Below are 27,955 nucleotides of genomic sequence, written 5' to 3'. Positions count from 1 at the left end.
CTCCAGCCCCACCTGCTAGGTGAGTCCCCTGACAACATCCCACTGGGCAGCCCGCAGCCTGTGGACCCACCCACCCCTCCAGAGGCAAAGGGCTCCTGATTCTCGGGATGATGAGAGCATGTTTCCTTCTGTCAGCACCTACCTATGGGGAATGTCCCCACCTCGGGTCCTGGCTCTGCCCTCTGGGTCTTCACCTTTAATGTACAGAGCACTTCAGTGTGGGGCGCTTCACGTCCTGTGTGTTGCACAAGTCAGTTGAGCAGGGGTGCGCCCTCCTTATTGCCTAGACACCAAGAAACCAGGGGTATGGGGGACAGTACAACCCTAAGGTGGGAAGAATGACATCTTTAAAGGCTTCAGAGAACTATTTTATTCCTGTTTGAGACCCTGGGTCTCTTCTCTCCATTGGAAGGGGTACAGCAGTGTCAGGGCACATGAGGTCAGTATCTGCGCCTCACCAGACCATCCCCACCAGCCCCCAGGCTGCTGCTCTAGTGGCCAGCTGATGAGGAGCCGAGCCAGCCAGCGTTCCTCAGGACCATGGCTTCATGAGAAAGACATATTTTCAGTAAAGGACGGATTCTCCATCTTAACCAGACGGGGGATGCAAACGGCGGCATCTCAGGCACTGAGGCAGGCTAAGGGAGAGGGGGTTCAGGGTCTCCCACTAGAGGGGGGACGTCCTCACCTCTATGCATTGTTGCTTGGTGTGGGTGCAGGTACAGATGGTGCGGGCACCTCTGAAACCCCCCCAGAGAAACAGGAAGGTAGCCAGAGCTGAGCCCCCTTCTTTGTGCAAGGACTTGGATCCTGCTCTGCTGTTTATACTATAGAGTAATAGGGTTGTCTAAAAGGAGCTGGAAGGGAAATGCTACTTGATGGCCAAACACTAGAGCTGTGAGGTTCAGCCCTGTCGGTAGGGTGCGGGGGGACAAGGCTAGTGTGCATCTAAGCTGCTTCAAGTTGACCAGGACACTTGGGTGTAAAATCCTATTGGGGCTGATCCCAGTGCCAGGACCTGAGGCCCAGTGTAAGGGGCTGGATCTCACCTCCATAGCTGAGGCTCCGTGTAGCCCTCAGGCTGAGGACTGCTGTCCCAGAAGCTCCCTCTCCACCTTTCTTTCTCACCCGTGGAAGGGCCTACCTTCAGGACTGGACCTGCCTCCCTCAGACCCCAGCTGGCAGAGCGTGCCTCTCCCAGGACCTGGGCCCCCACCCAGCTTCCAGAAGAAAGGGGTCAAGGCCTCCCCTGAGGCTGGCTGTGACACCTCCCCCACAAGTAGAAGCAGGCCAGGGATGGGTTCCCATTAGAAGACCAATCTGTGGAAGTCACCGCCATTGCCACCTGCAGGGTTGCAGCCCCCGGGAGAGCCTTCATCTTCATCCTTGTCTTCGTCAAAGCCCCTCCCCCAATGTGGAGATGCGGGGAGTGCAGAGATGTAGGCCGCCCTGCTCCGTGCCTCCTTCTCCTGCTCCTGGGAACACAGATGCAGGTGGGAAAGGAAGCTTAAAACTCGCTCTGAAGCGCGACTCCTCCCTTCACTCCCTCCCCCAATGCCATCCAGCTCAGCACAGCACCTGAATGTCTCCTTGCGTCCCACCAGGGCCAGGCACAGAGGAGCCACAGCCTCTAACCTAGAGGCGTTCCAGCTGAGCGGGAGGAGAGGCAGGATGGACCCATCCTTCCATCCTAAATCTAGACTCCAAAATCATTCCTCGTCCTCCCAATAAAAACCCAGCCCCGGGCCGGCCGAGTGGCGCGATGGTTAAGAACTGGCTTGGGATGCCAGAGGGCCCCGGTTCGGATCCCACATATGAGGGCCAGTGACACTGCCCTCTACAGCTAAGATGCTGAACAACAGCTCAACCTGGAGCTGGGCTGCCATGAGTCGCCGGCGACGGCGTAGGCTGCAGTCCCTGTGGCAGTGGGTTGCCATGGGCTACCGTGTGTAGCCAGCAGCCGCCGTGAGCGGGCAGCAGCCGCAGTGAGCGGCCGTCCAGAAGCCGGCGACTGATCTGCCTCGCTCAGGAAGAGCGCAATGATGGTGCCAACTTGGGCCAGTGAAGCAACGTCCTCCACAACTAGATTGAAGAACAAAACGACAGCAACTTCTCTGTTCCCCTTCCCCCAATTCCCCAGCACTGGTCCCATTCCCCAATTCCCCAATAAAAAAAATCTTTAAAAAAAAAACAAAACAAAACCCAGCCCCTTGGAGGAAAGGAACTCATTCATACTAGGCTGCAATAGCCGATAAGGGCCTGATGTGGCACCAGGAAGCAGGAGGTCCAAGAAATTCAAGGGTCACTTCACACCACACAAGGACCTCGCCACAGAATTCCTGGCACGGCCATCCAGCTTGCCGCCTCTCAAGGCGCTAGGAACACACTCGCCTGTGAGAAGGGGCTTCCTCCTGCTGGACTGAGGCCACTCCTTAGCTCTGGCCCCACCCCCGCCTGGACAGCCTGGCAGAAACGGAAAGACAGGCCCGGTAACCCCACCCCAGGGGCCACCTTCCCCACATAGACTCGGACTCCAGGCACTGCTGTCCCCAGGCCCTGGCGTGACTACCCCCCTCCCACTGGTCAGAGCCCTTGCTGTTCCAGTTGCTAAGTATTTTGACACTACCCTTGATACTAGAATCAAAGTCACTGTGACAGAGGAGGGTCATGGCTAGGGCGGTCTCCCGGCTCACACTTGATTCTTGACTCAGACCCCATGCTGCTCCCTCAGCACATTTAGGAAAACTGGATAAATAACACAATTACTCAATGTCTGTTCCTCTGAAGCAAGGAGTTATATCTATCTAGCCCACTAAGATGGCCCAGCATTAAGTGATAGACAAAAAGGACAAAAGAAAAGAAGGAAAAGACTCGAAGGAGCAACGTCTCTGAGCCAGGGGTGGTGCGGGGAAGCCCCTCCACCCAGGAGCTGGGGTCAGAGGCACCGAGGGGCCTGCTCACCTGCAGGAAGAGGGTGTTGTCTTTGGAAATAGCTTCCATCAAGTCTTTGTGGAGGGTGGGCTCTGTCCGCACTCGGGGGGAGCCTGGCTCAGCCTCGGCCCCCTCCCCTGGCCGCTGCCGGTAGAAGAGCACGTAGGCCGTGTCCTTGGGGAAGAAGGAGGTGACGTTGCTGACAGACTCGAAGGAGGAGAAGGACACCCGAGTGTCGTTAAACAAGTACCACTGGTGCTCGGGCTCCGGCCTGTCGGCAGTTCCCAGGGAAGCGCCCGGGCGGGCGGCGCCCTCGCGGGCGTAGCAGTAGTAGTGGCCGCTCTCTGAGGACACCCCGGAGTGCACCACGACGCTGCAGAGATCGTAGGCCTGGCCCCGGCCTCCAGCCAGCGGCAGGCGGAGCAGCAGGGGGAGGGTGACGTCATCCAGGATCTTGCGGCGCCGCATGGTGCGCAGGTCGAAGGAAAAGCGCAGCAGGGTCAGGATGAGGTAGCGCGGGCCCTGGCTCAGCTCCACCACCTTCTCCGCCTCCTGCAGCGAGGCGCACGACTCGCAGTAGTAGCGGTTCTCTGCGGTCAGCCTCTCGGGGGACAGGAAGTAATTGACCAGGTCCAGGACGGAGCGGGAGCCCTCCGCAGAGGGCACGGTGGCCCTGTGGGTCCCTGGGCCCGGGCTGTCCTCCTCCTCCTCAGCCTCTTTCTCAGCCTCCTTCTCTGCCTTCTCCTCCTCCACCTCTTTCTCCTTCTCTTCCTTCTCCCTGGTCCTTTCTTCCTTCGTCTGCTCCTCTGGCACTTCCTCCTCCTCTGCTCTCTCTTCATTTGCTTCCTCGTCTCTCTCCACCTTCTCCTCACGGCTGCTCTGCTCCCCAGGTCCCTGGGGGCTCAGGCCTTCAATGTCCAGGACAGGGTGGGGGGCGTCCCCTGTGATGCAGTGTTTCCTCTGCCTCCGAAGACCCACCCTGCTTGGGCCCTGGGCCCGGGATGATGGTGGGGGATCCCGGGCCCCCACGCCCTCCGCAGGGAGCATCACCGAACCCAGGCGGCGGCGGCGACTGCGCTCAGGTGGGGGGAAGGCAAGACAGAGGTCCGTGAAGGCCTCCTCCCTGGAGGAGACATTGAGGCAACGCAGGCAGCATATCCGAGTCACAATCTTGCCTCCGAACATCTTCTCCACAGAGGTTGAACTTGGGCCAGGGAGCTCCTCCGGTGGCGATGGCGAGCTGGACTGCTTGAGCTTCTGGCAGATCCTTGCCCCTGTTTTCTCCTCTTCGTGCAGCCTGCAGCGGGAAGCACGGGGTCTTAGTACAGACACAGGGATCCAATTCTAGTGCACAGGCCTGATTCACGCCACCTGCCCTACTCAGCTAGCCACACATTTAGACACACACGCAGGAGTAGTCACAGGCAATACACATACATGTGCAAAATGGCATCCGTGCACATGCTACATACTTACTGCATACAGGGACACAAACCTGATACATACATATCTCCGTGCAGATGCCCCCAGAACTGTGACGAAAACACACACACACACACACACACGCACACTCAGGCAAGCACAGCGCAGTATGTACACACCCCCCCCCCCCAGGTCATGGTTCAGGTCAGCACCTCCCAAACTTCCCTCACAGCCCCGCCCCCACACTCATGGCACACGTCTTCTCCGAGCTTTCTACAACTGCAGTGCAGCACCCTCATTTCAAGGAAGAGGCCAAAGAGCCTGCAGAGGTGGGGCTTTCCCCCCGGCATGGCCTCCCTTACCGATCCAGCAGGTATTTCAGGTACTCTGAGCAGTCCTGCTGGGTGCCGGGGCTGAACCAGGGTGTCCAGGATGCAGAGAGGAAGTTCTCTGGAGAAATGGCAGGCCGCTAGAACCAAGGAAGGTGAAAGGCAGGGTCAGGAGCAGGAGGCCAGCCACTCACTACCCAGCTCTGCAGCATCTAGGCCTGAGGGTCTACCTGAAAACTCTGCACCAAACTTCCCAGCCTCCTCACTGAAGTCCTACCCACTCCCAGCTGTCCTTGACCCTACCCATGTCACTAAGCCCACACAGCCTATGAGCAGGGCTCACAGAGATGAACAATCCTCTAGGCATGTGTTCTTCCCTGACGCACCTTATAATTTCTCCCCAGGCCCTTGCTCACTGCCATTCCCTCGGCCTCACACACCCTTCTTCCCTATCAGAAGCTTAGCTATAGAGTTCAAGTCCCAGATGCACCTTTTCTATGTCACCTGTTCCGTGATGTCTTCCCAGAGGCCCTCCCCATCATAATCCAGCTGTCCCCCTCTTGCATGGGCACAACACACTGCATTTCCCTCTGCTCAAGTACTGTAGTTGTTATCTGCAGGTTCACCTTCCACAGCAGGCTGAGCTCCACAGGGCAGGAACTGTTGCTTACCCATCCCATGCCCTCACACGGGGCCTTGCATAATGCCCGACCGTGGCATTTAGGTTCCATGAGGGGAGAGACAGTGGACAGAACAAAACAGCCCTCAGGGTACCTGGCAATGTGACTGCTCAAAAATGACAGCAGATAGACAAAGCAACACCTAATGCTATGGACTGAACTGCTGATGGGAGCATGTGCTGATGGACAGCACAGAAGAGGGCTTAAGGAGGCACCCCCTCTCCTGCCGGGTAAGGGCATTCAATCAGCCCCATGGGCTTTGGCCATGAATCCAGGCCAGCCTGGACTAGGGTTACCGCTAGATGCATGCTGGTTGTGGATGTCAACCAGAACTAGGGTGTCAACCAGAACCTCCTCCCCACCACGCCCAACGCCCCTCTGCACTCACCTGGCTGTGCTCCAGGAAGGCGAACAGCCACTGCAGCTTGGTCATCAAGGGCTGCGAGTTGTTCTCCGTCAAACGGAGCACACAGTGTCTGAAGCTTCAAAATAAAGCAGGAACCCCAGGGTAAGCTAAGGGCAGCCAGGGAGCCTCTAGGCTAAAGGCAGAACAGACACTTGTAGCTCCAGTCTGGGCCAGGGACCAGCTGAACAACTGGGTTTGGACAATGAGGTGATCCCTGATGTCCCTTCCACTTCTGACAGCCCATCCAAGATTCAAACAGTCGAGTGTCCTAGGTCCTTTGGTCCCAAGTCTCTAAGGCTGGAACGCTCTGGCATCCTCCAGAGTCCATGCCTGTATCATTACCGGCCACTCACACCCTTTGCCCTGCTTTCCCCCGCCCCGGAAATGGTGTTCAGACCCATTCAGAGCAGCAGGCCTTGTCCAAGTCACAGCCCCTTCTCAAGGCCCCTACCACTGCCCCTAGGTCCACCCCAAGTTGTTCCCCTGCCTTCAAATGAGGGAGGCAGGGGTCAATGTGAGGACTCTGCTCAAAGAAGACGCTACAGGGATATACTAGCTCCCAGTGATAGGTGAACAACTGATCCTATGGGAGATGGAAAGGAGCTTCTCCTGACACCCACATTCCCTGGAACAGGAAGATTCCCGGGCCCAGCTTAGCTCCTGTTCTCACAAGAAGCTCTGGGAGGACAGGTAAGGCATCTCTCCCACCTAAGCCCACCGTGGAGAACAACGCTTCCAGTGTACTCTACTTAGCAGACTGTGGTGAAGTAAGTTCAGAGACTGAGCATTTAGAAACTTGTATGGATATTTGACATTGCTATGACCAGACAAGCATTGGATCATTTTTCTGCTAAGTCGTTTTATTATATTTTGCAAAAGTAACAGTCTGCAGCAGACTGGAAATCAGAAAAACTAAAGCTAGTTCTTCAGCAGGCAGTGTGAGAAACACAGCAGCGACACATTAGCAAGTCCTAGAAATCAGCTCCAACCTCCTTCTACTGGACTGAAAGCTCAGAGAAGAAAGCGACTTGAGGTCATACCATGTAAGCCAGATGCAAAGCTTACTTTCACCGTGACTTTTATTAAAGATTTCTAAGTGTGGTACTGATGAAAGAATAATTGAATAAATCAATAGAACAAAATAGCCCAAAAATAGTATAGTCAACTGATCACTGACAAAGAAGGAGTTAAAGGCAAGCGGCCAGCCGAGTGACTCAGTTGGTTAAGAGTTGGCTTCAGAGCACGAGCTCTCAGCAACAGGGCCGCCGGTTTCATTCCCACATGGGCCAGTGATGCTGCGCCCAAGCTGAGCTGCCCCTGAGCTGCCAACAAGTGGCAGGATGGCTCAGCTGGTGAGAGCACGTGCTCCTAACAACAAGACTGCCTGTTCGATGGTGGGCTATGCCTGCCCACAACTAAGACTGAACTTGGCATCTTGAGATGAGCTGCCACCTGGATGGCTCAGTGGATAGAGCATTTGCTCTAAACAACAAGGCTGCCGGTTCGACTCCCACATGGAATGGTGGCTACACCCACCCACAACTAAGATTATAACACAGCACCTTGAGCTGAGAGGCCACAACTGCCAATGGGCAGCCAGATGGCGACTGGCACCCTCCACAACAAAGATTGAAGAACAACAACTTGGCTGGTCCCCCTCCCCAATTCCCCAACACTTCCCCTCCCCCAATTCCCCAATTTTAAAAAAAGGAGTAAAAGCAATATAATGGAGTAAAGATAGTCTCATCAACAAATGGTGCTGGAATAACGGAACATCCACATGCAAAAAAAAAAAAATCTAGACACAAAACTCATACCAATCACAAAAATAAACTCAAAATTGATCATAGAGCTAAATATAAAACAAAACTCCCAGAAGAAAATATAGGAGAAAACCTAGATGACCTTGGGTATAGTGATGCCTTTTTAGATACAATAGATACAATCTATGAAAGATATGATTCATAAGCGGATTTCATTAAAATTAAAAACTGCTCTGCAAAAGATACTGTCAAGAGAATTAGAAGACAAGCCAGAGACTGGGAGAAAAACCTTGCAAAAGACACATCTGATAAAGGACTGTTATCCAAAATAGATACAAAGAACTCTTAAAACTCAACAATAAGAAAACAATCCAATTAAAAAATGGGCCAAACATCTTCACAGATACCCAACCAAAGAAGATATGCGGATGACAAATATGCACATGAAAAGATATTCTACCATCATATGTCATCAGGGAAACGCAAACTAAAACAACAAGATGCCACTACACACCTATTAAAATGACCAAAATCTAGAAAACTGACAACACTAAATGCTAGCGAGGATGTGGAACTCTAATTCTAATGCAACTGGAACTCCAATTCATTGCGATTGGGAATGCAAAATGGTGTGGCCACTTTGGAAGTCAATTCAGCAGTTCCTTACAAAATTAAACATACTCTGAAGAACCACTTGAAGACTAGTTGAACAGAAGTCCTACAACTAAGGATATAAAGACGTCATGTCAAGGCTGGTAGGAGCAGAGACGTGAAACAGGCTGGCTCCACACCCACACATGGTGGCTAAAAACAGGTGGACTATCTCAGCTAGGGAGGTCCTCCCTGAGGAACAAGGGGTCCCAGCCCCACACCAGGATCCCAGCCCTGGGTTCCAGTGCTGGGAAGAGAAGTCCAGAGAAGTCCCCATGATTTCTGGCTGCGATAACCAGTGGAGATTGTGGCTGAGTGAGCTGGAGAGCAACTGGAGTCTCAGGTATCCACTTAAAGGGCCCATGCACAGACTTACCCACTGACACTCACTCGCTCTGAGCTCCAGTGCTGGGGCAGCAGCTCAAAAAGTGCCAGGGACATATGAGGAGGAACTGAATTGTCTGGCTGAGAACAAGGGCTGGAGGGGCAGGGGTCAGAGCAGCTCATTCCAGGGACAGAAGTGCTAGCAGATGCCACTGTTCCTTTGTTGAGCTCTCTGCCCACCCAGCCAGAAGGTGCAGGCAGGCACCAAATCTTAGCTCTCCTAGTTAACGCTGTTCACCCCACGCTGGTGATTCCCTGAGAACCTACTTACCCCAACTGGAACGTCTGACCAGAATCTCTTCCAGCGGCTTTTCCATACAAATGGCCTGTCTCACCTCACACTGCGGACTAACCTGAAGTCTCTCAAAGGTCCTAACAAGCCCCTAACAAGCAGCATCTGGCCTCAGCTTGCCAAGTACTTCTCGATAAGTAGTCCCAAGGCCGGCATTAGTTGCAGCTGGCCTTGGTTTACAGCTTAGCCTCTTTAAAGTATCAAGCCCAGCACAGGCAGCAGCTGAACTTGGCCTGCACCAGAGACCCTCCCAAAATCAGCGACAGAAAGTATAATGGTGGTTGCCAAAGGCTGGGGGGGAGGGGAGCATGGAAATATGGGACGTTATTGTTTAATAGGTACAGAATTTCAGATTTACAAGATAAAAATAGTTAAGGGGATGAATGGTGGTGATGGCTGCACAACAATGTGAATGTTGTACACTTAAAAATGTTTCAGATGGTAAGTAAATTTTGTTATGTGCAACACACACACACATACACACACACACACACACACACACACACATACAATTTAAGTGGAAAAAAGATGTCTACTTCTGTGGCTGAAACCCTGACTGATTTTTAAGTAAGCCATAAGTTAGGTAGCCATTGACAATGAAGATTTTATGTGTTTTAGTAAAGAGGGGGACGGAGGGGGGATTACTACCAGAGTGAGGGGGAGTTCTCTGAAAGACACGATCCACCCCATGGACTCTAGAAGTCAGTGACGTTCACCAGCCCAGAGCAGCTCCTTCCACTGCAGCCCAGCCCTGGCAGCCCCATCACGAGCTACCATCCCGTCTTGACCTACTGCCCTGGTAGCAGGCTGGAGACATCTGGGGCCACTCTCCTGTCCTTCATGTACCCGCAGTCCTCAGGGAATTATGCCGACAATGCAAAGCGGGACTTGCTTTCTCCAACCCCCACATCCCCACCTTCACACGCCGGGGAGCCCAAAGGTGAGAAGCAGAGGCACACGGGGGAGTCAAAAGCAGCACCTACTCAGAAGCCATGAACAAAGCCTGAAGGACACTGTTCACGTAGCACGTGTTGCCCAGGTTGATTAAGCCAATCTTGCCCGTGTCCGACTTGGCCATGAGCCGGGGGTAGAAGCCAGCCAACTCGCTCTTCTGGGAGGTCCAGGCATCCTGCCCCAGCAGCTGCTTGATGCGGTCCTCATTGGGAACATGGAGGTCCTGAGGAGGGAACAAGTCAGAGAAGAGTGGGCACCAAGGTCAGCTCTAAAAATGTCACCACCTCTGGGAAGACTTGTTGGATGACAGCCGACCCCACACCCACCCAAGTGCACTGCCCCACAAGCGTCCTAGAAATGTGTATGAACAGCCACCTGCTTTCAAACTTATTCTAGGCTCTCATCTTGACATGTGGATCTGTTGCATGATCATTCACGTCACAGCTGCCTTAAGAAGGTGGTAAAATCCCCATTTGATAGGTGAAAAAACTAAGACTCAGATAAAGAATTTTCCAGGGACATACAGGCAGTCAGAGAAGAATCTGTACGTTCTTAGAAGAGCCCAGGGTATGACAGACTCTAAGCCAGCGGTTCTCAACCTTCCTAATGCCGCGACCCCTTAATACAGTTCCTCATGTTGTGGTGACCCCCAACCATAAAATTATTTCGTTGCTACTCTATAACTGTAATTTTGCTACTGTTATGAATCGTAATGTAAATATCTTTTTGTTTTCCGATAGTCTTATGCGATCCCTGTGAAAGAGTCATTCGACCCCCAAAGGGGTCACGACCCACAGGCTGAGAACCGCTGCTCTAAGCCATGACAACACTGGCCTCTGGGCCAGGTCCAGTGGTGTCAAAAGCTCAGTCCTAGTCCTGACCCTTATCCTCACGAGCTGTCTGGCTGTGGTGGTCCATGCGCCTCTCTGACTCAGTCAGTTAACCTCCCTGCCTCAGCTTCCTCGTTTGTCAGATAAGGACACACCTACCTGATGTCAGTTTGGCACACTATACTTGCACGATGCTGGCACACAATGATGCTCGTACTTAGGTTTGCAGAGTCAGCTTTTTTGAATTCGTCACCCCACCCCCACCCCCACCCCAGGACTGGATCCCACAGTCAGGATGGAGGGAGGATCCCGGGGGTCCTCAGTCACGGGCTCGGGACTACAAGCTTTCCCGCTCATTATCCTTTTTCACATGAAATAGCTGCACCTAAAAGAATATTAGCACTGGTTCTAATGATGACATACTTTAAAGAAAAACACCTAAGCATGTTTAGACTTACTTAGTAGATTTAAGCAACATTCATGACATTTGCTCTAGCCCTGCTCTTATTTCCAGACCCTGAACAGTCCGTAGATTTGTCCAAGGCTCCAGCGCTTCCAACCAGCTTAGCACCGAAAGCACTCGGCTCCGCAGCGCACATCCTCTGGCCTCCACAGGTCTGGCTCCAGCAGTGGTTTAAACCCTTCTGCTCATTCATTTCTCAGAATCATTTATCAGATTAGTCACTCTCACAGATAATAAAATAATGTAGGAGGTGCCAGAGGGGAGATGAGAAGCTTTGGCTCAGTATCACCTCTCTTAGACCATTCTTTTCAGTTCCTGTTTTCCCCTATCCAATCCCCACCCCACACAACATGAACAAACAGGGACAAAAAAGCAGACAGAACCCCACATATGCACACACAGAAGATGCAAAAACATCCACACTCAAAAAAAAACATCAAACGTCATCTTCCTAAAGAAGGTAACTTGGTCCTCTTAGGAAAATAAAACAAGAACTTCCAAATCGCTCTCAAGCTCCTAACGTTACTGGGAATTGACAGTGGCTCCCTCAGCAAGGACCACCGCTACCAGAGAAACGGCCATAACCTGACATAACTGCCTACTTAACTTTCCAGAATTAATTTATAAAGGAGCCTATATAGAAAGATAGAATATGTATATTCTGTACTCCTAGAATATATGTGAAAAAATTTTATAAACAAAATCCTGCAGGAAATTTGCTGTCTTGCCTCACAAACTGGCTTGTACCAAGGGGTATTCAAAGCCCTAGGACAAAGGTAGCATACCTTCCTGGACCTATATTCTCTAATATCCAAGGAAGAAATGTGTGTGTATATTAAAACAAATGTAATTGTGAACTATAATACATCCTTAAGTCTCTGAGGTAAAATGAGATTTTAGAGGCACTCTGAGCTTACATCAGGCTGCTTGGGGTACGTCCCCTCCTCTGACGAGTACTTTGGTGGAAGCGTTTGAAAAGCCCAGATCTGCTATGGTTTTCAAGGCCTTCTGCTCTGCTGATCTTACTGATCACCACTCCGCTCCACCGACACATTACCGTTAAACTGGACTTGCATGTTCCCACCACCATGCTATCCCTCTGCAAATCCCCTTCAAGGTTTAACCACTATCCTCTCTCCAGAAGGCTTTCCAGAATCTTCTCAAATGGAGTCCTCACACTATCTATACCTGTGTTATAAAGCCTAACTCCCTGCACCGAGTCGTACAGGTGCTGGCAGACTCACCTTGTCTCCTGGATAAGACTACAGCCCCTGGTGTGCAAAGCCTGGGTCTCACTCAGCATGGGTTTCCCTCAGGGCCCAGCAGAGGGCTCTGCTCCCTCCTCTGGTTCACACCTCCATGACAGCACTCTTCACACTACAGTCACATTCACTCGCTGACATTTACGGGGTACAGAGATCAAAATGACATGGTCCCTTGCCCAACAGAAGCTCACAATCTAGCAGGAAACAGTAACAGCCACGTCCAGTAAGTGGAAGTCCTGTCTCCTCTACTCATCCACCTCCAGTGACAGGGAACTCACTACCTAGCAAAAAAGCCCCTGCTTTTGTAGGTGAGCACTGACTATTAAAAAACACTTTTTCATGTTAAGTTGAAAAAACTGAGGAGATCCAAGTAAATGCCAGAGGTTTTATTTGTTGTATCTACCAACTTTCACTCACAGTAGATTGTTCCATTGTATGTTTTGTAATTTTTGTATTAAAAACTCATCTTCAGGGCTGGCCGAGTGGCTCAGATGGTTAAGAGTTGGCTTAAGAGCACAAGCTCTTAGCAACAGGGCCACCAGTTCGATTCCCACATGGGTCAGTGACGCTGCGCCCGAGCTAAGCTGTCACTGAGCTGCCAACAGGTGGCAGGATGGCTCAGCTGGTGTAACAAGATTGCCTGTTCGATGGTGGGCTACACCCACCTGCAACTAAAACAGAACTCAGCACCTTGAGCTGAGCTGCTGCCCAGATGGCTCAGTGGATAGAGTATGTGCTCTTAACAAGGCTACTGGTTCGACTCCCACATGGGATGGTGGCTATGCCCTTCCGCAACTAAGATTGAACACAGCACCTTGAGCTTAGAGGCCACGAGCTGCCGACGGGAAGCCAGATGACGACTGGTACCCTCCACAATGAAGATTGAAGAACAACAACTTCCTGGTCCCCTTCCCCAACTCCCCAACACTGTTCCCTCCCCCAAATCCCCAATAAAAACTTAAAAAAAGAAAAAAGAAAAAAAAAGAAGTTAACACTTAAAGAAAAACAAAAACAAAACAACTCATCTTCAGTAGAATATTATCTTTGTGTCTTGAAAGCAGTTTCATTTCCATTTCATCTAGGCAACCCTGGGTATTACAAGTTTACGACCACTTTTAATATTAGTTTCTGAGCTTTAGGGGTCCCACAACCCCAAAGATGGTATGAATTTGACACCTTAAACCAACATGAGAGCAGGCCACTAAAAGCAAATTTCTTTTTTTCCAGTCTAAAGCCCAGACCAAGTCAGAAAAGTTTCCTTGATTTCTATTTAGGACCATGTGTATGTTTTTTCGAGATCAACTCTTGCTAACAGTAAAGCTTTTCTTGGGTCCTGGCTCATGTGGGCCTCGTAGTGCTAATTCCCTACTAAGGGCAGTCCCTAAGCCTCACAGCTTGTGCCCATCAGCTCAAGTCCCTCAGTGATTGAGGCTGGCCATCGTACTCACCCTCCCACAGCCCAGGGAAAAAGGGCATCATCTCTCACCATTCTGGAACTGTTTTCCTTTCCTTTTTGGCCCCTGGGGATTCCCCCTTACTTTCTAGCAAGTTCAGGTATGTGTTTAAAAAGATGTTTGTTATATTTTAACAAGCATTTCTGGTATTTTGTAAGTGAGACACTTTTCAGGTTACCTGTCTGCCCTGTCAGATGAGAGGTTCTGAAAGGGCCTCTACCTACCTACACATCGTCCACGCACGCTTGGCCCTGCCCTCTATATCCAGTCCTGGCTGTGTCTCTCACTGTCTCCATGACTTTGTACAAGTCACCAAATCTCTCCAAACCTCATTTTCCTCAGCTATGAAACTGAAATAACAATAGTATCTGCTTGACAGGCTTCTTGTGAGCATTAGAAGAGAAACTATAATATATGGGAATCACTGTCAGATGTGGCACTATCCACAGCTGTCGCTTATTGTCCTAGCAACCCAGCCAGCCTAGTTCAGGAACCCTTTCTCCCTGCAGCCTCCCCTGCTTCCTGGAGACGATCTTTCCCTCCTCTGCTTCCTCACTGCTCGTTGCTTACCCTCATAGGCGATTCATAAGCTGCTTATATCAGTTACTTTTATACAAGTGTGTCACCGCCCTAGAATGAAAGCTCCTCAATGCAGGTAACTTGTGCCTGTTTCCCCAGTTCCTAGCCTGGGCCTGGCACAGAGTAGGGTATCAGTAAAGTCATGTGAACAATGATAAACAATCCCTGCTCAGGGGTGCTCATCGTCTGTTGAGAGAGAGACATACACAGTCAGTGACAACGTGTGACAGAGGAATGTCCAGTGACAGAGGAATGTCCAGGGGCTGTGGGAACCCAGAGAGACCCTGACCCAGCCTGGTGGGGCGGGGGAGGAAGGCATTGAGAGTTATCAGGGAAGGCTTCCTGAGGGAAGTAACACTTAAGCTGAGCCTTAAAGGATTTGTAGGAACTATCCAGGCAAAACAAGCGTTTACAGTTAGAGAGACCAGCATATGCAAAGGCTCAGAGCAATTATGAGAGAGGATGACCCGCCCAGGGAACGGCAGATGGCTCAGTGTGCCTGAAGCCCAGGATGGGCCTAGGGAGGTGATGGAGACAGTCAGGGACCAAGTGACAGGGGCTGGCTGCCCCAACCTGTAGCATGGCCCTGAGCAAGGCCCAAACAGACACGCTTGTCAGAGGGGCAAGGGGGCAGTAGAGGACTGTCACTCACCTTGATGGCCTCCATAACAGGCTCGTACAGGTCCGGGAAGCCCGGGAACCGGAACACCATGCAGTGGACGAGCTCCGCCAGCTGCTCCAGGCAGCTGGTCCCCGAGTTGGAGTCCTCCTTGAGCAGAGAGGCCACCATGGGGGGGATGTGAGGGAGAAGCTGTGAGAGCAGAGTAGGGTTAGGCTCAGGACCGGTTTAGCCACCTGAGATGTGGGGTGGTCACTGCTGAGCACACCCAGAGCTCCCTGAGGCAGGAGGTTTGCTCACCTGACCCTTCCCTTACCCATGTGGGGCTCCGAGCTCCTTACAGGACTGTGACCTTGGACACCCTGCCTCAGTCTCTTCACCCATAAGATGGGATCTATAATTCCCTCCTCACAATTGAGGGCAGGCCTGAGCCCAAGCCCCAACTGTTAAGCCTCACCAGCTGACCTGCCCGGAGGCCTGAGTGACCAGGGCGTCCCTGCCCACCCAGGAGTGAGGCTAGGGTCCCGGCGTGGTCAGCCGGTGGGCAGCCCCGATGGAGCACAGGCAGCCACCTCTAAGGGGAAAAACACCATCGTTCTTTCACCAAACATACATGTCAAGCACATCACCCTCACAATGCCTTTATGTGGCAGTGATTATTATCTCCATTTTCTACATGAAAATGTTGAAGTTAGTGAGGTTCTACAACCTGCCAAGAATCTCACCGTGGGTTACAGGAGAAGCTGGTGTCTGAATTAGGTCTGTCTGAATCCAGAGCCCATTTCTTTCAGACCCACGGGGGTGCTACACCAGCACGCCCCAGGGAGGCACTGGGAGGAGGGGAGCCCAGGAGAAGGATGGAAAGAAACCAGTATCTGTCAGGTCCTTAGTACGTGGCAGGCTCTTGATAAATATTACCTCCTCTAACCCGCACCCAGCGTCCTATGGATTATACCCCTGTTCAGGCTCTGAAAGGTAAGGGCTTGGCCCAAGGTCATCACATCTGGCCAACAGCAGAGCTGGGACTCAACCCTAAGTACCTCAATCTCTGGTTCTGCAACAAATAGGGAGCAGGAAGTTTCTGCCCTGACCAGGGGCCATCAGAATCCAGGGCCCCACCTGCAGGTCCTCGGAAGGCAGGCAGCAGAAGGCAGTTCCCCAGGGCCACAGGGAGTCCTTCCCAAGGGAGGGCCCAAACACCAGCCAAAAGGGACCTGAGTTGGAGGCCAGGCCACCTGGGTGCTGGCAGGCAGCAGGGTACAGGGAGGGCACTGGGGCAGAAGTTAGATCAACTTGGCTAGAATCCTTCCTGTACTGATCACCAGCTATGTGTCCACGACAAGTGACTTAACCTCCCTATAATGCAGTTTCCTCAAGTGAAAAAATGGTGAAAATGACAGAACCTCCTTCTTGGGGCTGCTCTGAGCATTAAATGAATGAACATATGTACTGCCTGTAGCATTGTGACTGGCACACAGCTGGCACCCAGGGAACATAAAGTGTCATCTTTCTAGGCCTGTCACTATCGGGCCGTGGGGAGGCCATACAAATTCTCTGGCCTGTTTCCTATCTGTAAATTGGGGTCTCAATCCTCCAGTCCGAACATTCAGGCCTTAAAAGGCTTGGTCTTCAAGCCCCAGCCCCCTAACCCCCAACAGAGACAACATGTCTGGCCTCCAGCCAGACCAGTGTGGGATGCAGCAGGGATGGGCCCTTACCAGGTGGAAGGCCTCATGGGAGTGCTGGAAGGTCAGGAGCATGTACTTGAGGACAGACAAGGCGGCTCCCCGGACAATGGGGTACAGAAGCTTGGAAAACACCTGGAAGAGAGTCCCTGGTCAAGAGTGCCCCAGACCTGGGCCACCCAAGGCTGAGTGCAGCCACAGGCTGGAGCTGAAGCAGCAGACCCATGCCTGAGCAAGAATACAGAGGCGCTCACAGACCTGGGTAGACAGACAGATGGTGAAATGGACAGCAAGATAGTTAAATAGCTGATGGATGGACAGACACACCAAAAGTAACATACCCATGCTTGAATGAGCAGTCAGAGGAATGAATGGGGGAACCTGAGGCCCAGTGAGGGGCAATGAATTGTCCCAGGTCACAGCAAGCTTGGGTGGGAGCACCAGTGCTCTGCCTCTCAGGCCTGCACTGCCCCTGGCAAGAGATTAGTGGGAAAAGTCATAAGCAGGGGCTAGGCAGGGGCCCACCAACCTTCTCAATTTTGGCGAGTGACACCTCGATCAAGATGCTGAACTTCTTAACAGCAGCCAGACCCTTCAGCAATGCAATGATCCACTTGTCAATGTTCCGCCCCAGGGGCCAGGACACCCAGTCGATCATCCTGGTGAAGTGAGTGACAGTGACACAGGGACGAGGGTGGCCCAAATGCCTGGGGGGGGTGCCAGGGACTGGCCATAATGTCCCAAGGCCCTACACTGACTCACACCTGCATAGGGCAGCCCTGGGGCCCCTGGGATGAACGAGACACCTCTGGAATGTCCAATGAGCCCAGCAAGACACCTGGCAGAGACAAGCGCATCACGTCCAGCAGGAGGGGAGCCAGGCCCTCTCAACACCCCAAACCTCACCCCCATATACACTGGCTGCAGTGGAAGAACAGGGTTTTGGGGTACCTCTGCCTAGACCCTAATGGCAGGAGGAGCACTGTCCCCAGGCCAGAAGCTCTGGCTCCCCAAACCATAGCTTATGACCTGGAACAAGTCACTTACTCTCTGAGCCACCGTTTCTTCTTCTGTAAAATGGGAAGAATGCCTACCAACAGCAGGGTCATTGTATGGATTAAAAGAGATAATAGATGGGCCGGCCGAGTGGCATGTTGGTTAAGAGTTGGCTTGGGACACCAGCTCTGAGCAGCAGGACCCTGGTTCGGATCCCACATGTGGGCCAGTGATGCTGCTCCCTCTATAGCTAAGATGGTGAACAACAGCTCGACCTGGAGCTGGGCTGCCATGAGTTGCCAGCAACTGCGTAGGCTGCAGTGGGGCTGGCCGGCAGCGGCATGAGCTTTCCTGAGCTGCTGTGAGTCGCCGTGAGCGGCCGTCCAATAGCCGATAAGCGACTGCCTCACCTGGGAGGAGCGCAATGATAATACCAACATGGGCAGTGAAGCGACGTCCTCCACAACTAGACTGAAGAACAAAAGGACAGCAACTTGTCTGTTCCCCTTCCCCTATTCCCCAATGCTGTTCCCCTCCCCCAATTCCCCAATAAAATATTTTTAAAATAATAAATAAATAAAAAAATAAAAGAGATAATAGCTAATGCTTCTGTGGTATTCACTCTAGGCCAGGCAATGCTCTATCTGCTTTACATGTATTATCCCATCTGACCCCACAACATAACATCTGTATGCAGAGAGCTTGAAGCTGCCACCTAGTAGATGCCCAGGAAAATGTCACTATTATTTTTATACTCGGTCGACTATACATAACGAGGTAAAACAATGTGAGAACAAAGTAACAGTAACTACAATAATAATAGCTTCTAGGCACTTTACATGTATTATCTGATTTTATCTAATTTAATCCTCAAAACAACCTTATAAGATGGGTCCGCTCATACCACATCTTATAGATAAGGAATCTAGAGCATACAGAAGTTGAATAACTTGCCCAAAAGTCACACAGACATGAAGTGGTCGAGCCAGAATTTGAACTCAGGCCGCTTACCTCTAGAGGCCACACTCTTACCCACTAAAGACAAAGAATTCAGGAAGGCCCAATGGAGACAGTGGATCTGCACTTGGGTTTGGAAAAAATGGCAAGGGGAGGCATGCCAAGTGAATGGGGTGTGCAGAGCCAAAAGCCTGCAGGCAGGACGGCGGGGCAGCATATTCTGGGGTCACTTAACGTGCAGGTGTGGCTAGATCACAGACTGGATGATGTTCAAATGAGGTGGGGGACATGCAAGACCTCTGTGAGCTAAATAGCAGCCAAACAGTTTATCATACTTGTCAAACTCAGAAAGCAATTACTAAGTACTTTCACCTTCTGATATAACTCCATGGAAGCCTGACGACTTTTTTTTACCACCACCCACATCGGCTATTACAGAATAGGAAACTGAGGCTCAGAGAGTTCACTGACCTGTCCAGGGCCTCACAGCTGATACCCAGCCTGGGAGCCTCACTAGGCAGGGCCCTCTGTATCTTCTACATCTAGCCCTGGGCCAGCACAAAGCAGGGCTCAAGAAAGGGCTGATGAATGAACAAGCACGAGGGCCTGGGCCCTCTGACATTAAATCTAACCCAGCAACCCCACCCAGAGGAAGGGGCTTCTAGAAGGGAGAGAGACCTGGCCAACGCCCAGCCCCCGGCCCACCTGCTGATAGCAGTCAGCATCTGGGAGTCCATCACACTGTCGTCATTGCTGAGGTTCCGGACAACGCCATCCATGAGCTCCAACGGGAGGTGCTGGACCACGCTGGCCAGTGCGCTAGACGGCGGCTCCTCCTCTGGAACATGGGGCCAGGCTGAGCTTTGCAAGGCAGGTGTGCCCCTAACTCCCCCATCATGCCGTGCCCTCATGCTGCCAGAGAACTAGGCTGGGCCTCTGCAGAGGACACGTCCGGACCACGTCCTCACCCCCTCGGCATCACAGCCTCTGATTCTATCTTAACTCATCCACTCATCAAACCTCCACCGACACTGCTTTGGGCCCAGCTGTGTACTAGGAACAAAAAAAAATGCACCGACCCCCAACTGCGGGTGTACAGGCAAGGCCTTTAGAAGGGGTAACATTGGAGCTGGCATGAGCAGATAGGAGGCCTATGTGGACTTGGGGGGAGGAAGGACATTCCAGGTGCAACCACATAGACAAAGGCCTAGAGGTGAGAAAGAATATTTAGTTATAAAAATTGGTTGTCCAGTTGTCTAAGGACCCAGGTTCTTACACACCCGGCCTTGGTTCTTTCTGCCACCAGGTCCATCACCTTCCTTTCCTCTCTAATCAAGGAAGGTGCAGAACTTACTTCAGTTATTTTTACTATAGTCCAAGTTCCAGTTGTCAATGGAGGACCAAAATTTTGCACTGCAGTGTTGACACCTCCAGACTCTGCTGAGTCTCCAGACCTTCCCTCTGCCTGCCCAGAGCACCTTGCCCCTGCTGCTGCCCAGCTCTCCAAGATCTGGCTCAAAAGTCGCCACAGCTGAGAAACCCACCTGACCCAAAGGGCATGATGACCCCCTCCCCTCCTTTGTCTCGCTCAGCCTCCAGGTCCTCCTTCTGGCCAGATTAATCGGGGTTCGTCCTTTTCCCACACCAGGCAGTCTGTTCCCCCCTACATACCCAGCACCTGCCACAGGACAAGACCCACAGCAGGTGCTCCACATAGGCTTGCTAACTAAATGTTGGAACACAGTTTCTCCCACCTGTGCATTTGCCGCTGGCACACACATACCACATCTACGTGAGCACGCCAAGCAGAAAAATGTGCACGAACAGCCACCTGCCCAGACGTGCATCCAGGACCTTGGCGCGCTCGAGCTCCCGCCCCCGCCCCAGAGCACACGCACCTGGGCAGGAGATGACGGCGAACAGCTCCTTGAGGCAGGGCAGGATGGCTGCAGGCTGCGCACGCCACAACTGCGCCAGGAGCCCGCTCACCTGCTGGGCCTGCTCCAGGAACTCCACTGCACCCTCCTCGCCCTCGGCCGGGCAGCGGAAGCGGCCGAGGCAACGCACCAGCTGCTGGCAGAAGAGCAGGCGGTGCGGGCCATCGGGCACGCAGCGCGGGTGCCGCGCCAGCAGCCGGGCAACCTGCGCGCAGACCGCGGGCCCCGGGCGCTCGCACACAGTGCGCAGCACCTCGCGCCGCAGCAGCGCGAACACCTCTTCCGCCGCGGGCCCGTCGGGCAACAGCTGCAGACCGAGCTGCACGCAGGCGAGCGCGCGGGGCCCCGGCGGGCCGGCGCCACCCTGCAGCAGGCGCAGCACCCGGCGCGCGCTGAAGAACTCCGCGAAGACGTCTGGGTGGTGCCGGCCAGCCACGTGCAGCAGCTGGCAGCCCACGCGGCGCGGCAGCTCGTCGGCGCCGCCCACGTAGAGGCGCGCGCCCAGGGCCAGTAGCGCCAGACACTGCTCCCGCTCCAGCGGCTGCCGCGCCGCCTCCAGCACTCGCCGCACCAGCCCTTGCTTCACACTTGCCGGGTATGACGACGTCACCACCGCCTCCAGAATCTTGTCCATGGCGGCCGTGCTGCGGGGAACAGGGAGCAGGTTCACACTCTGGCTGATAGGTCCAAGACCCCATGTGTTCCCCTGCGTGCTGGGCAAGCAACTGAACCTTTCTGGGCCACAGTTCCCTCATCTGTGAGATGGGGCAAGGGTACCTACCTCGCTGGGAAGTGTCATGATGAGGTAAAGCACAATGCCTGGCATATAATAAGTCCTAGCGTGTTGCAGTTATGGCTGATGTACGTCTTTCATCTCCCAAAGGCAGCGCTTGAGCTCTCGCCCACTGCCCACTCCTTTGCCCTTCTCTCCCCAGGCTTCCCTGGTGACCTCCCCCACTCTTGGGGCAGGTGGGAGCTAGATCTAGAAGCTGCTTTCCAGCGTTCTGGCCAAGTCATGTCCTGTGGTACAGATGAGTCAGGACAGACACACACACCCACACCTCCAGGGAAGGAGGGCTTAGGGCCCCAAGGGAGGGCCAACAGGTCCTCCCAAGATCCCCAGCACACTTTATTCTGCCCCCAATCAACTTCTTGCTCTTTCTCAAATGATCTACATCTTTCCAAAACTCAACTTCTCTGAGTATGCTGTGCCTTTTGCCTGAAACATCCTATTTCCCAAGACCTCCACCACCACCACACACACAACCAGGCAAACTTTCCTGTTTTCCTTCAAAGTCCACCTCAAACACCCTGTCCTCAATGAGAACAGCCCTGGACCTCCAGGCATAAATGCATCCCTCACCCTCAATATCTAGGGCCGCCTGTGGTCTCTTCCTCCATCATTGCTGGAATCACATAGTGCCAGGGTTGTATGGGTCCAAATCCCCTCCCGGGAGCAGCATCTGGTCCCTGTGCTCCGCACACTCCGGGCCCTGCGTGCCTCCCCAGCCTCAGCCCACACCAGCCCCTCCATCTTGGTTCACTGTGTTCTCCCTGCCACTGGGCCCTTTGCGTATGTTCTCCCATCCCCTCCCAGCTTGGCTCACCCTGCAGACCTCAGCTCAAACTCACTTCCTCGAGGAAGGCTTGCCTGACTTTCCTGCCTGGCTCAAACGCCTCTGTTAACAATTTCAAAGCATCCCATCCTCCTTCCTGGCACTTACCATGATTACTTGACTGGAGTCAACCTCCTCCACTATGCTATACGAGTACACAGGCATGCCTCGTTTCATTGTGCTTCCCTTTACTGCACATCACAGATCTGTTTTTTACAAATGGAAGGCAAGATCCCCGCCACCAGCAAAAAGATGATGACTCGCTTTATTGCAGTGGTCTGGAACGGAATCTGCAGTGTCTCCCAGGTGTGCCTACAGGTTCCTGAGGGCAGGAACCACATCAGGTTATGTTCACCATGGTGTCCCCAGCTCCTAGCCCACAGTATGCATCTGGCACACAGTAGGCATTTGTTAAATGAGCAAATGCAGAATACAGCGTGAGTTACTGCCATCTTATTCCTGAGCCATAATAGCTTTCCCTCTGCCCCTCCCCTCCATGTGGGCTGTTGTCTGGAAGCCTTCCTCCATTGACCCACTTGAATCCTAATTCTCACGCTGGTTCACATGGGTACAGCTTGCTCTCGTAATATCCAACTTTCAGCTCCAAGAAGGCAGGTGCATTTCTTTGCTTCTCTGTATAATCCCACTGTAGGCAAGGACCAGATATAAGGCTCAGCACACAGTAGGTGTTTAAACTTACTGGCTCAGTAAAATAAGAACTATGCTTGAGACCTGGAGTTGGTGTGAACACAAGAAACTTCCTAGAGGAGGGGCCAGACACTTTTATTCAAAACCACAGATATTGTGGGGCCCCAGCTATGTGCCAGGCACTGTGGAGACACTCCCTTCTCTGTCCTAGCTCTTGGCCAAGACCACACTTCCATTACTGCATGTGTTTACAATGCAATGGGCCCATTTGTTTAGGTCTCTATCTTAACAGGCTGTGAGCTCCGCAGGGTGGGGATTGAGGCGTATTTCTCAGTGGCTGGCATTTCCTCTGCCAGTCACTGCAGCCTGAGTGCCTCTGTAGAGATTACTATAGGTGTAGCCAGGGTACAGATCAGTGGTTCCCCAGCGCTGGCCTCATAATCCCCTGGGTACTTAGCACAAGTCCATGTGCCCAGGGCCCACTCTAAGCCTCCTGAAGTGGTGTGTTCGATTCTGCTTTTTTTTTTACTCTGAATGAGAGGATGCATTCTGCTTACTGTCCAGGTTACTTATGTTTTCTGAGCCTGCTTCCACCCTGCAGGATTGTTGTGAAGACAAATATAAAGTCCTTGCCATGCTGCTGGGCACAAGGAAGTGCTCAGAAAAATGTCATCCCCTTCACTTCAGAAGCAAAGCCCTTGCTCTTAGGAGCTTCCGATCTGACTGTGAAGGCAGAGGTGTTGGCAAAGAGTGCCGAGGAAAGGCATAATCTCAAAAGGCCTTTCAAAGTGCCTTTAAAAACTGGTACCCCTTCATCCCTGGTCCTCTCTTTCCTAGGCAGTGGCCAACCTCCCTTGCAGATCATTTGCCCAAACTGCTACCTCTGTCCTCTGTGCTAGTGGATTTCATATGCTTTCAACCACGTAACCCAGGTACAGGCATACCCGTTTTATTGCATTTTGCTTTACTGCACTTCACAGATGTTGCATATTTTACAAATTGAAGGCAAGACCCTCCACCAGCAAAAAGATTACAACTTGCTTTATTGCAATACTGGCTTTATTGCGGTGGTCTGGAACCGAACCCGCAATATCTCCATGGTATGTCTGTACTCAGGCAGCCAAGGAGAAACCCTAATCGATGAGATATTGACATCACATGTGGAGGAAGAGGACCTGGGGCAGGCAGAAATGGAGTTTGGGGGCCCGGGGAGACTCTGGAAGTGGAAAGAAAGACTAAGAATGAGGAATCCTGCATGTCAGCGTGACCTTCAGCAAATCTTACTCCAATCCTGCAGCTCATTGTGTGACCTTGAGCAAATCACATCATGAGCCTCTTTTCTGTAAAATGGGGACAAATAATACTAGGTTGAACCACATGAAAGTGAAGGATCAGATTTCATATCGTTCTACCTGATACCTACCATATAAGACGCTTTGTGCCAGCAGCTGGGAGCTCAGTCAGTAGAGCCATTCCGTGAGGGCTCTGATCTTCGAGGCCAGCCCTGCAGCCTCTGGGTAGTCCATGGCCTGGCCACTCCAGGCAAGCCCTGCCTACCTGCCCCCACTCCCACACAGGCAGTCTGAGATCAGCTGTCACCATAGTCACCAACAAACCCACTCAACAATATCTTCGATGCATTCATGCAGAAGGGTTTTAGAGGCCCAAAGCTCACCTGACCCCATCACGGGCCACAGAAGGGAGGCAGGATAAGGCTTGTTATCCCTGTGGTATAAATGGGGCAGCCGAGCATCACTGAGGACGAAGAGCACAGCCTCAGCAGAGAGGGGTTAGAACCTGCACTTGGCCTCCCTGGGGGAGGAGAAGCAGACACCCAGCGTTCTTCAGGGGAGGTTGGATTACCCCTCTAGGCTCTGGACCAGGAGACGCAGCATGTGGATGCTGGCTCTGACCCAAGAGACAGCTGCCCCACGCCAAACACAGCAGCAAATGCCGCCATGTCCTCCCTCAGAAAAGCCTGCCTTAAAAGCACAAGACCCAGGTTCTCTGCTTCAGAATCACCAGATGACCTTGGGTGAGTCTCTGCTATGCTCCTCAGCCTTCTCACCTGAAAAATGGGGACCACTCCACCTGCCGCTGATGGGGCTGGGACAAGGTCTAAAAAAGATGAAGGCTGGGGCAGTCACAAGTCTATTCCTGGGTCATCTGGCACTGAGGGGTAAAACAGACACTGTCAGGGAAGGAGACACACTCCTGATCTTGCTGATTCTATAAGGAATTTCATCCATTAGCCCTCACTGCCAACTTCCGTTTCCACTGTCTCTCCCTGAGCCCCAATCCAGTTCTTGCCTGGACTGGTGCAGTTGCCTCCTAACCAATCACCTCATTCCCTCCCTCAATCCGTCCTCCAATAGAGGCATGTTTCCTGCAAAAGAACAGAGTCCAGGCTTTGACTCTAGCCCAGCCACTACCCTCCACGGTGGCCACAGCCACAAGGTTGGTGCTCTTTCACCTCTCTGAGCCTCTGAACCCCAAAACGGGAGATGACCACCCCTTAGCATTTCCCAGCCAATGCTGCTGCTCCTCCCCAAGCCCTAGGCTTCTATTTCTCACTGCTGGCATGACGGCCTCAGAGTCCCAGCAACACCCAGTCCTCTGCAGGGTACACAGTAAGCACATAGGAAAATCACGATCCCTCCCCTGGAAGGCCCAGATCCCTTTATCTGTCTCTCTCAGATGACCCTCTGCATTTCCGCTGAGTATTGACTGGTCTCTGTTCCTGCGTGGTGGAGCATGACTCACTTCCATCACCCCCAAAGCATCGTGTGTGTGTGTGTGTGTGTGTGTGTGTGTGTGTGTGTACAATGCCCCGCCCCACCCTCATGCCCTAAGCCCCAACTCAGGCTTCCTCAGCCCTTCCTGGTCTGTCTGGCCCATTCTGCAAATATCATCAGATTAATCTCATTAGACCATAAGCTTCATCTTGCTATGCCCCTGCTCAGAACTCGCAAAGCTCCCAGCACCTTCAGGATAAGGTCCAAACTCCTGAGCTTGACATTCAAGCCCTTTCTGGGGCACTTAGCTGATGTGGGGCAGGAGTGGAGAGGAACTTGACAAATACTGTTCAGTGGTGAATCTACAGGAATTTGGGCAGTGGGCTTTTCCTGCTGGCCACCTTTGCTGATGTCCTCTTGGCTGTAAAAGGGCTTCCCCCTCTTCTCTCCTGGTTAATTCCAACTCCTTCATTGCTCAGGTCACATGCCCCCTCCTCTGGGAAGTCTATCCTAATCTCTCTGAAGTCCAGGTCTCTGAGTTCTGGCTTCCCAAGGCTCTGTTCTCTCATCCCTCAGCAGTGACTGGATTCTGTCTACCTCCCCAGCCCTTCTTTGGTAGGAAGTAGGTCCAATCCCCCCATCTGTGCCCAGTGCCCAACACAGGACCAGGCACAGGTGAAGGAGTACCAAGTGACCAACAAGAGACATGTGAGAGCAAGATGAGATAAAACGAAGAATATGACCAGAAATGCACTTTCTAGGGACTAGCCTCTTTGTCCAGTTACTGCTCCCACATCTGTCCAGGTCTGGTCTCGTATATCCATAATTCTGAGACTCTTAGACACCAGCCAAGAATTCAGCCAAGACAGAGGTCACTGGGAGGGACTGAGTGAGGCTCTATCCAGTCTAGAAACGACTCAAACCAAAGCTGAAGGGAAAAAAAAACTTCCTTGTTAACCCTCGGGTCAAAAGCTCACAGAATTTCATGGGACAGGCAAGGGGGCTTCAAGGTCTCACTCACCCTCTCCCTACCCCAGAGCACAGCAGCGCCTCCAAGCCCCAGCTCAGCACCTGAGCTATGTAGCCCATTTCCTCTCTCTGACCCTCATACCCACTTTCCCTCCTTTGACTTCCTGTGGGGCACCAGGCTGTCTCTCCCCACAACCAGAAGTCCCTCCATCCCTGGCCTCCCAAGTCTCTGGGCAGGGGCCCTGGGAAGGAGTCCCTTGCCCTACTATTGGGAGGCCCTCATCTGAGCCACCAAACTATCTCCTGGAAAGAAAGGTAAAAAGAGGTTTTACTGGTTAAAAAAAAAGTAACTGCTCTTTTACTGAAGAGGTATGGGGGATAGAGAGGGGAAGAGGATGGGAGTATATATGCTCTTTTCAGGAACCCACCACTCACCCATCCCGGCTGGGGGACACCCTCACATACCTCTGATGGCTGAGTCCCCACCCACACCCCAGCTTTTCTGGAAGGGGGGGCACCAGGCTGACATATCAAGGTCTCCTGTTCGCTGAGCTCTCATAGACGGGAGTACGCCTGAACGGGAGACTGAGAACAGCAGAAGCCCATTCCAAGCGGAGGCGGACTCTTGGTCCCCCAGTTTGCGTCCCAGCTCGATGCCACCCCTCCTTCCAGTTTTACCAGTGCACCTGCTCCTAACCCTGGCTGAGGCTGCGGGACCCCAAAAAGATAGGTGAGCTTCTTGGTACTACTAGGCACTGGTGCCCTCAGCTGTGAGGGAAGCGGGGGGCAGGATCACCTCCATACACGATTGATGGTGTCTGAGGCCCAGAGAGGGGCAGCTGCTCGCCCAAGGTCACACAGCGAGGCCCAGGATGCACCCAGACCTTCCGCTTCCCAACCCCGAGCCCTCCGAGCCTTATGCCGGTGTCTGGGGCTCTCGAACATCCAGGGTGAAGGCACTCCTTCCCCCCAATCCGCACACATGCCCCCAGCCCTCTTACCTCTGGGACCCCAGTGGCCCCTGCCTCAGACCCGGCTCCTGGGCAGGGCAGGAATAGGCTAGGCCAGGCTAGGTCAGGGCGGGTCCTCAGGTCCCCCCGGAGTGAGGACGCCCTCCGCCAGGTCCCAGACCGCAGGGATGCTCCTTCCACTGCGAAGTCCAACCTCCCCACCCCTCTCTGCACAAGTCCGTATCCAGGGAGCGCGACTCACAGGCGCAGCCGCGGGGCTGCGGGGCGAAACGGGGGGAGGGGCGAGGTGCGGGGAAACAGGGCGGAGCCCGAGCGGGGGCCACCCCGCGAACCGCCACTCAAGCCGCGTCCACTTTAAGACCAGCCGGCGTGAGCCCTGGCGGGGGCGGGGTGGGGAGCTGGACGGCCCACCGCAATGC

General features: G+C 52.9%; 1 protein-coding gene across 4 annotated transcripts; it reads right to left on the bottom strand.

Moving 5' to 3' along the window:
* Window positions 1-355: 355 nt before the first annotated feature.
* On the bottom strand, window positions 356-27,883 carry USP35 (ubiquitin specific peptidase 35). Of its 4 annotated transcripts, none has more exons than XM_019623636.1 (12): window positions 27,567-27,883; window positions 24,285-26,524; window positions 20,559-21,241; window positions 19,366-19,498; window positions 17,237-17,366; window positions 16,741-16,842; window positions 15,056-15,214; window positions 9,842-10,035; window positions 5,751-5,844; window positions 4,716-4,822; window positions 2,962-4,228; window positions 356-1,475 (listed from the first exon to the last, which is right to left on the bottom strand). In XM_019623636.1, exons 2-12 carry the CDS (start codon window positions 24,461-24,463, stop codon window positions 1,308-1,310), a joined length of 3,216 nt encoding a protein of 1,071 aa, XP_019479181.1. In that variant the 5' UTR covers window positions 24,464-26,524; window positions 27,567-27,883; the 3' UTR covers window positions 356-1,307. The 4 variants fall into 4 exon arrangements, with proteins under 4 accessions (XP_019479181.1, XP_019479182.1, XP_019479184.1 ...); XM_019623637.1 differs by having other exon boundaries at window positions 24,285-25,033; XM_019623639.1 differs by lacking the exon at window positions 27,567-27,883 and having other exon boundaries at window positions 24,285-24,586; window positions 24,930-27,541.
* Window positions 27,884-27,955: the final 72 nt, after the last annotated feature.

Source organism: Hipposideros armiger, unplaced genomic scaffold (genome assembly GCF_001890085.2).
Source record: "Hipposideros armiger isolate ML-2016 unplaced genomic scaffold, ASM189008v1 scaffold_556, whole genome shotgun sequence".
NCBI lineage: Eukaryota > Metazoa > Chordata > Mammalia > Chiroptera > Hipposideridae > Hipposideros > Hipposideros armiger.
Note: the sequence above shows the minus strand (reverse complement) of the source record. Positions and strands in the feature narration are given on the sequence as shown.

Coding starts and splice junctions, on each gene's coding strand:
- USP35 (XM_019623636.1), bottom strand. CDS start 24,463: ATGGTGACAGCTGATCTCAGACTGCCTGTGTGGGAGTGGGGGCAGGTA. Junction 15,215..16,740: donor CCCATGAGGCCTTCCACCTG/GTAAGGGCCCAT, acceptor CTGCTCTCACAG/CTTCTCCCTCACATCCCCCC. Junction 1,476..2,961: donor ACAACACCCTCTTCCTGCAG/GTGAGCAGGCCC, acceptor CTGTGTTCCCAG/GAGCAGGAGAAGGAGGCACG.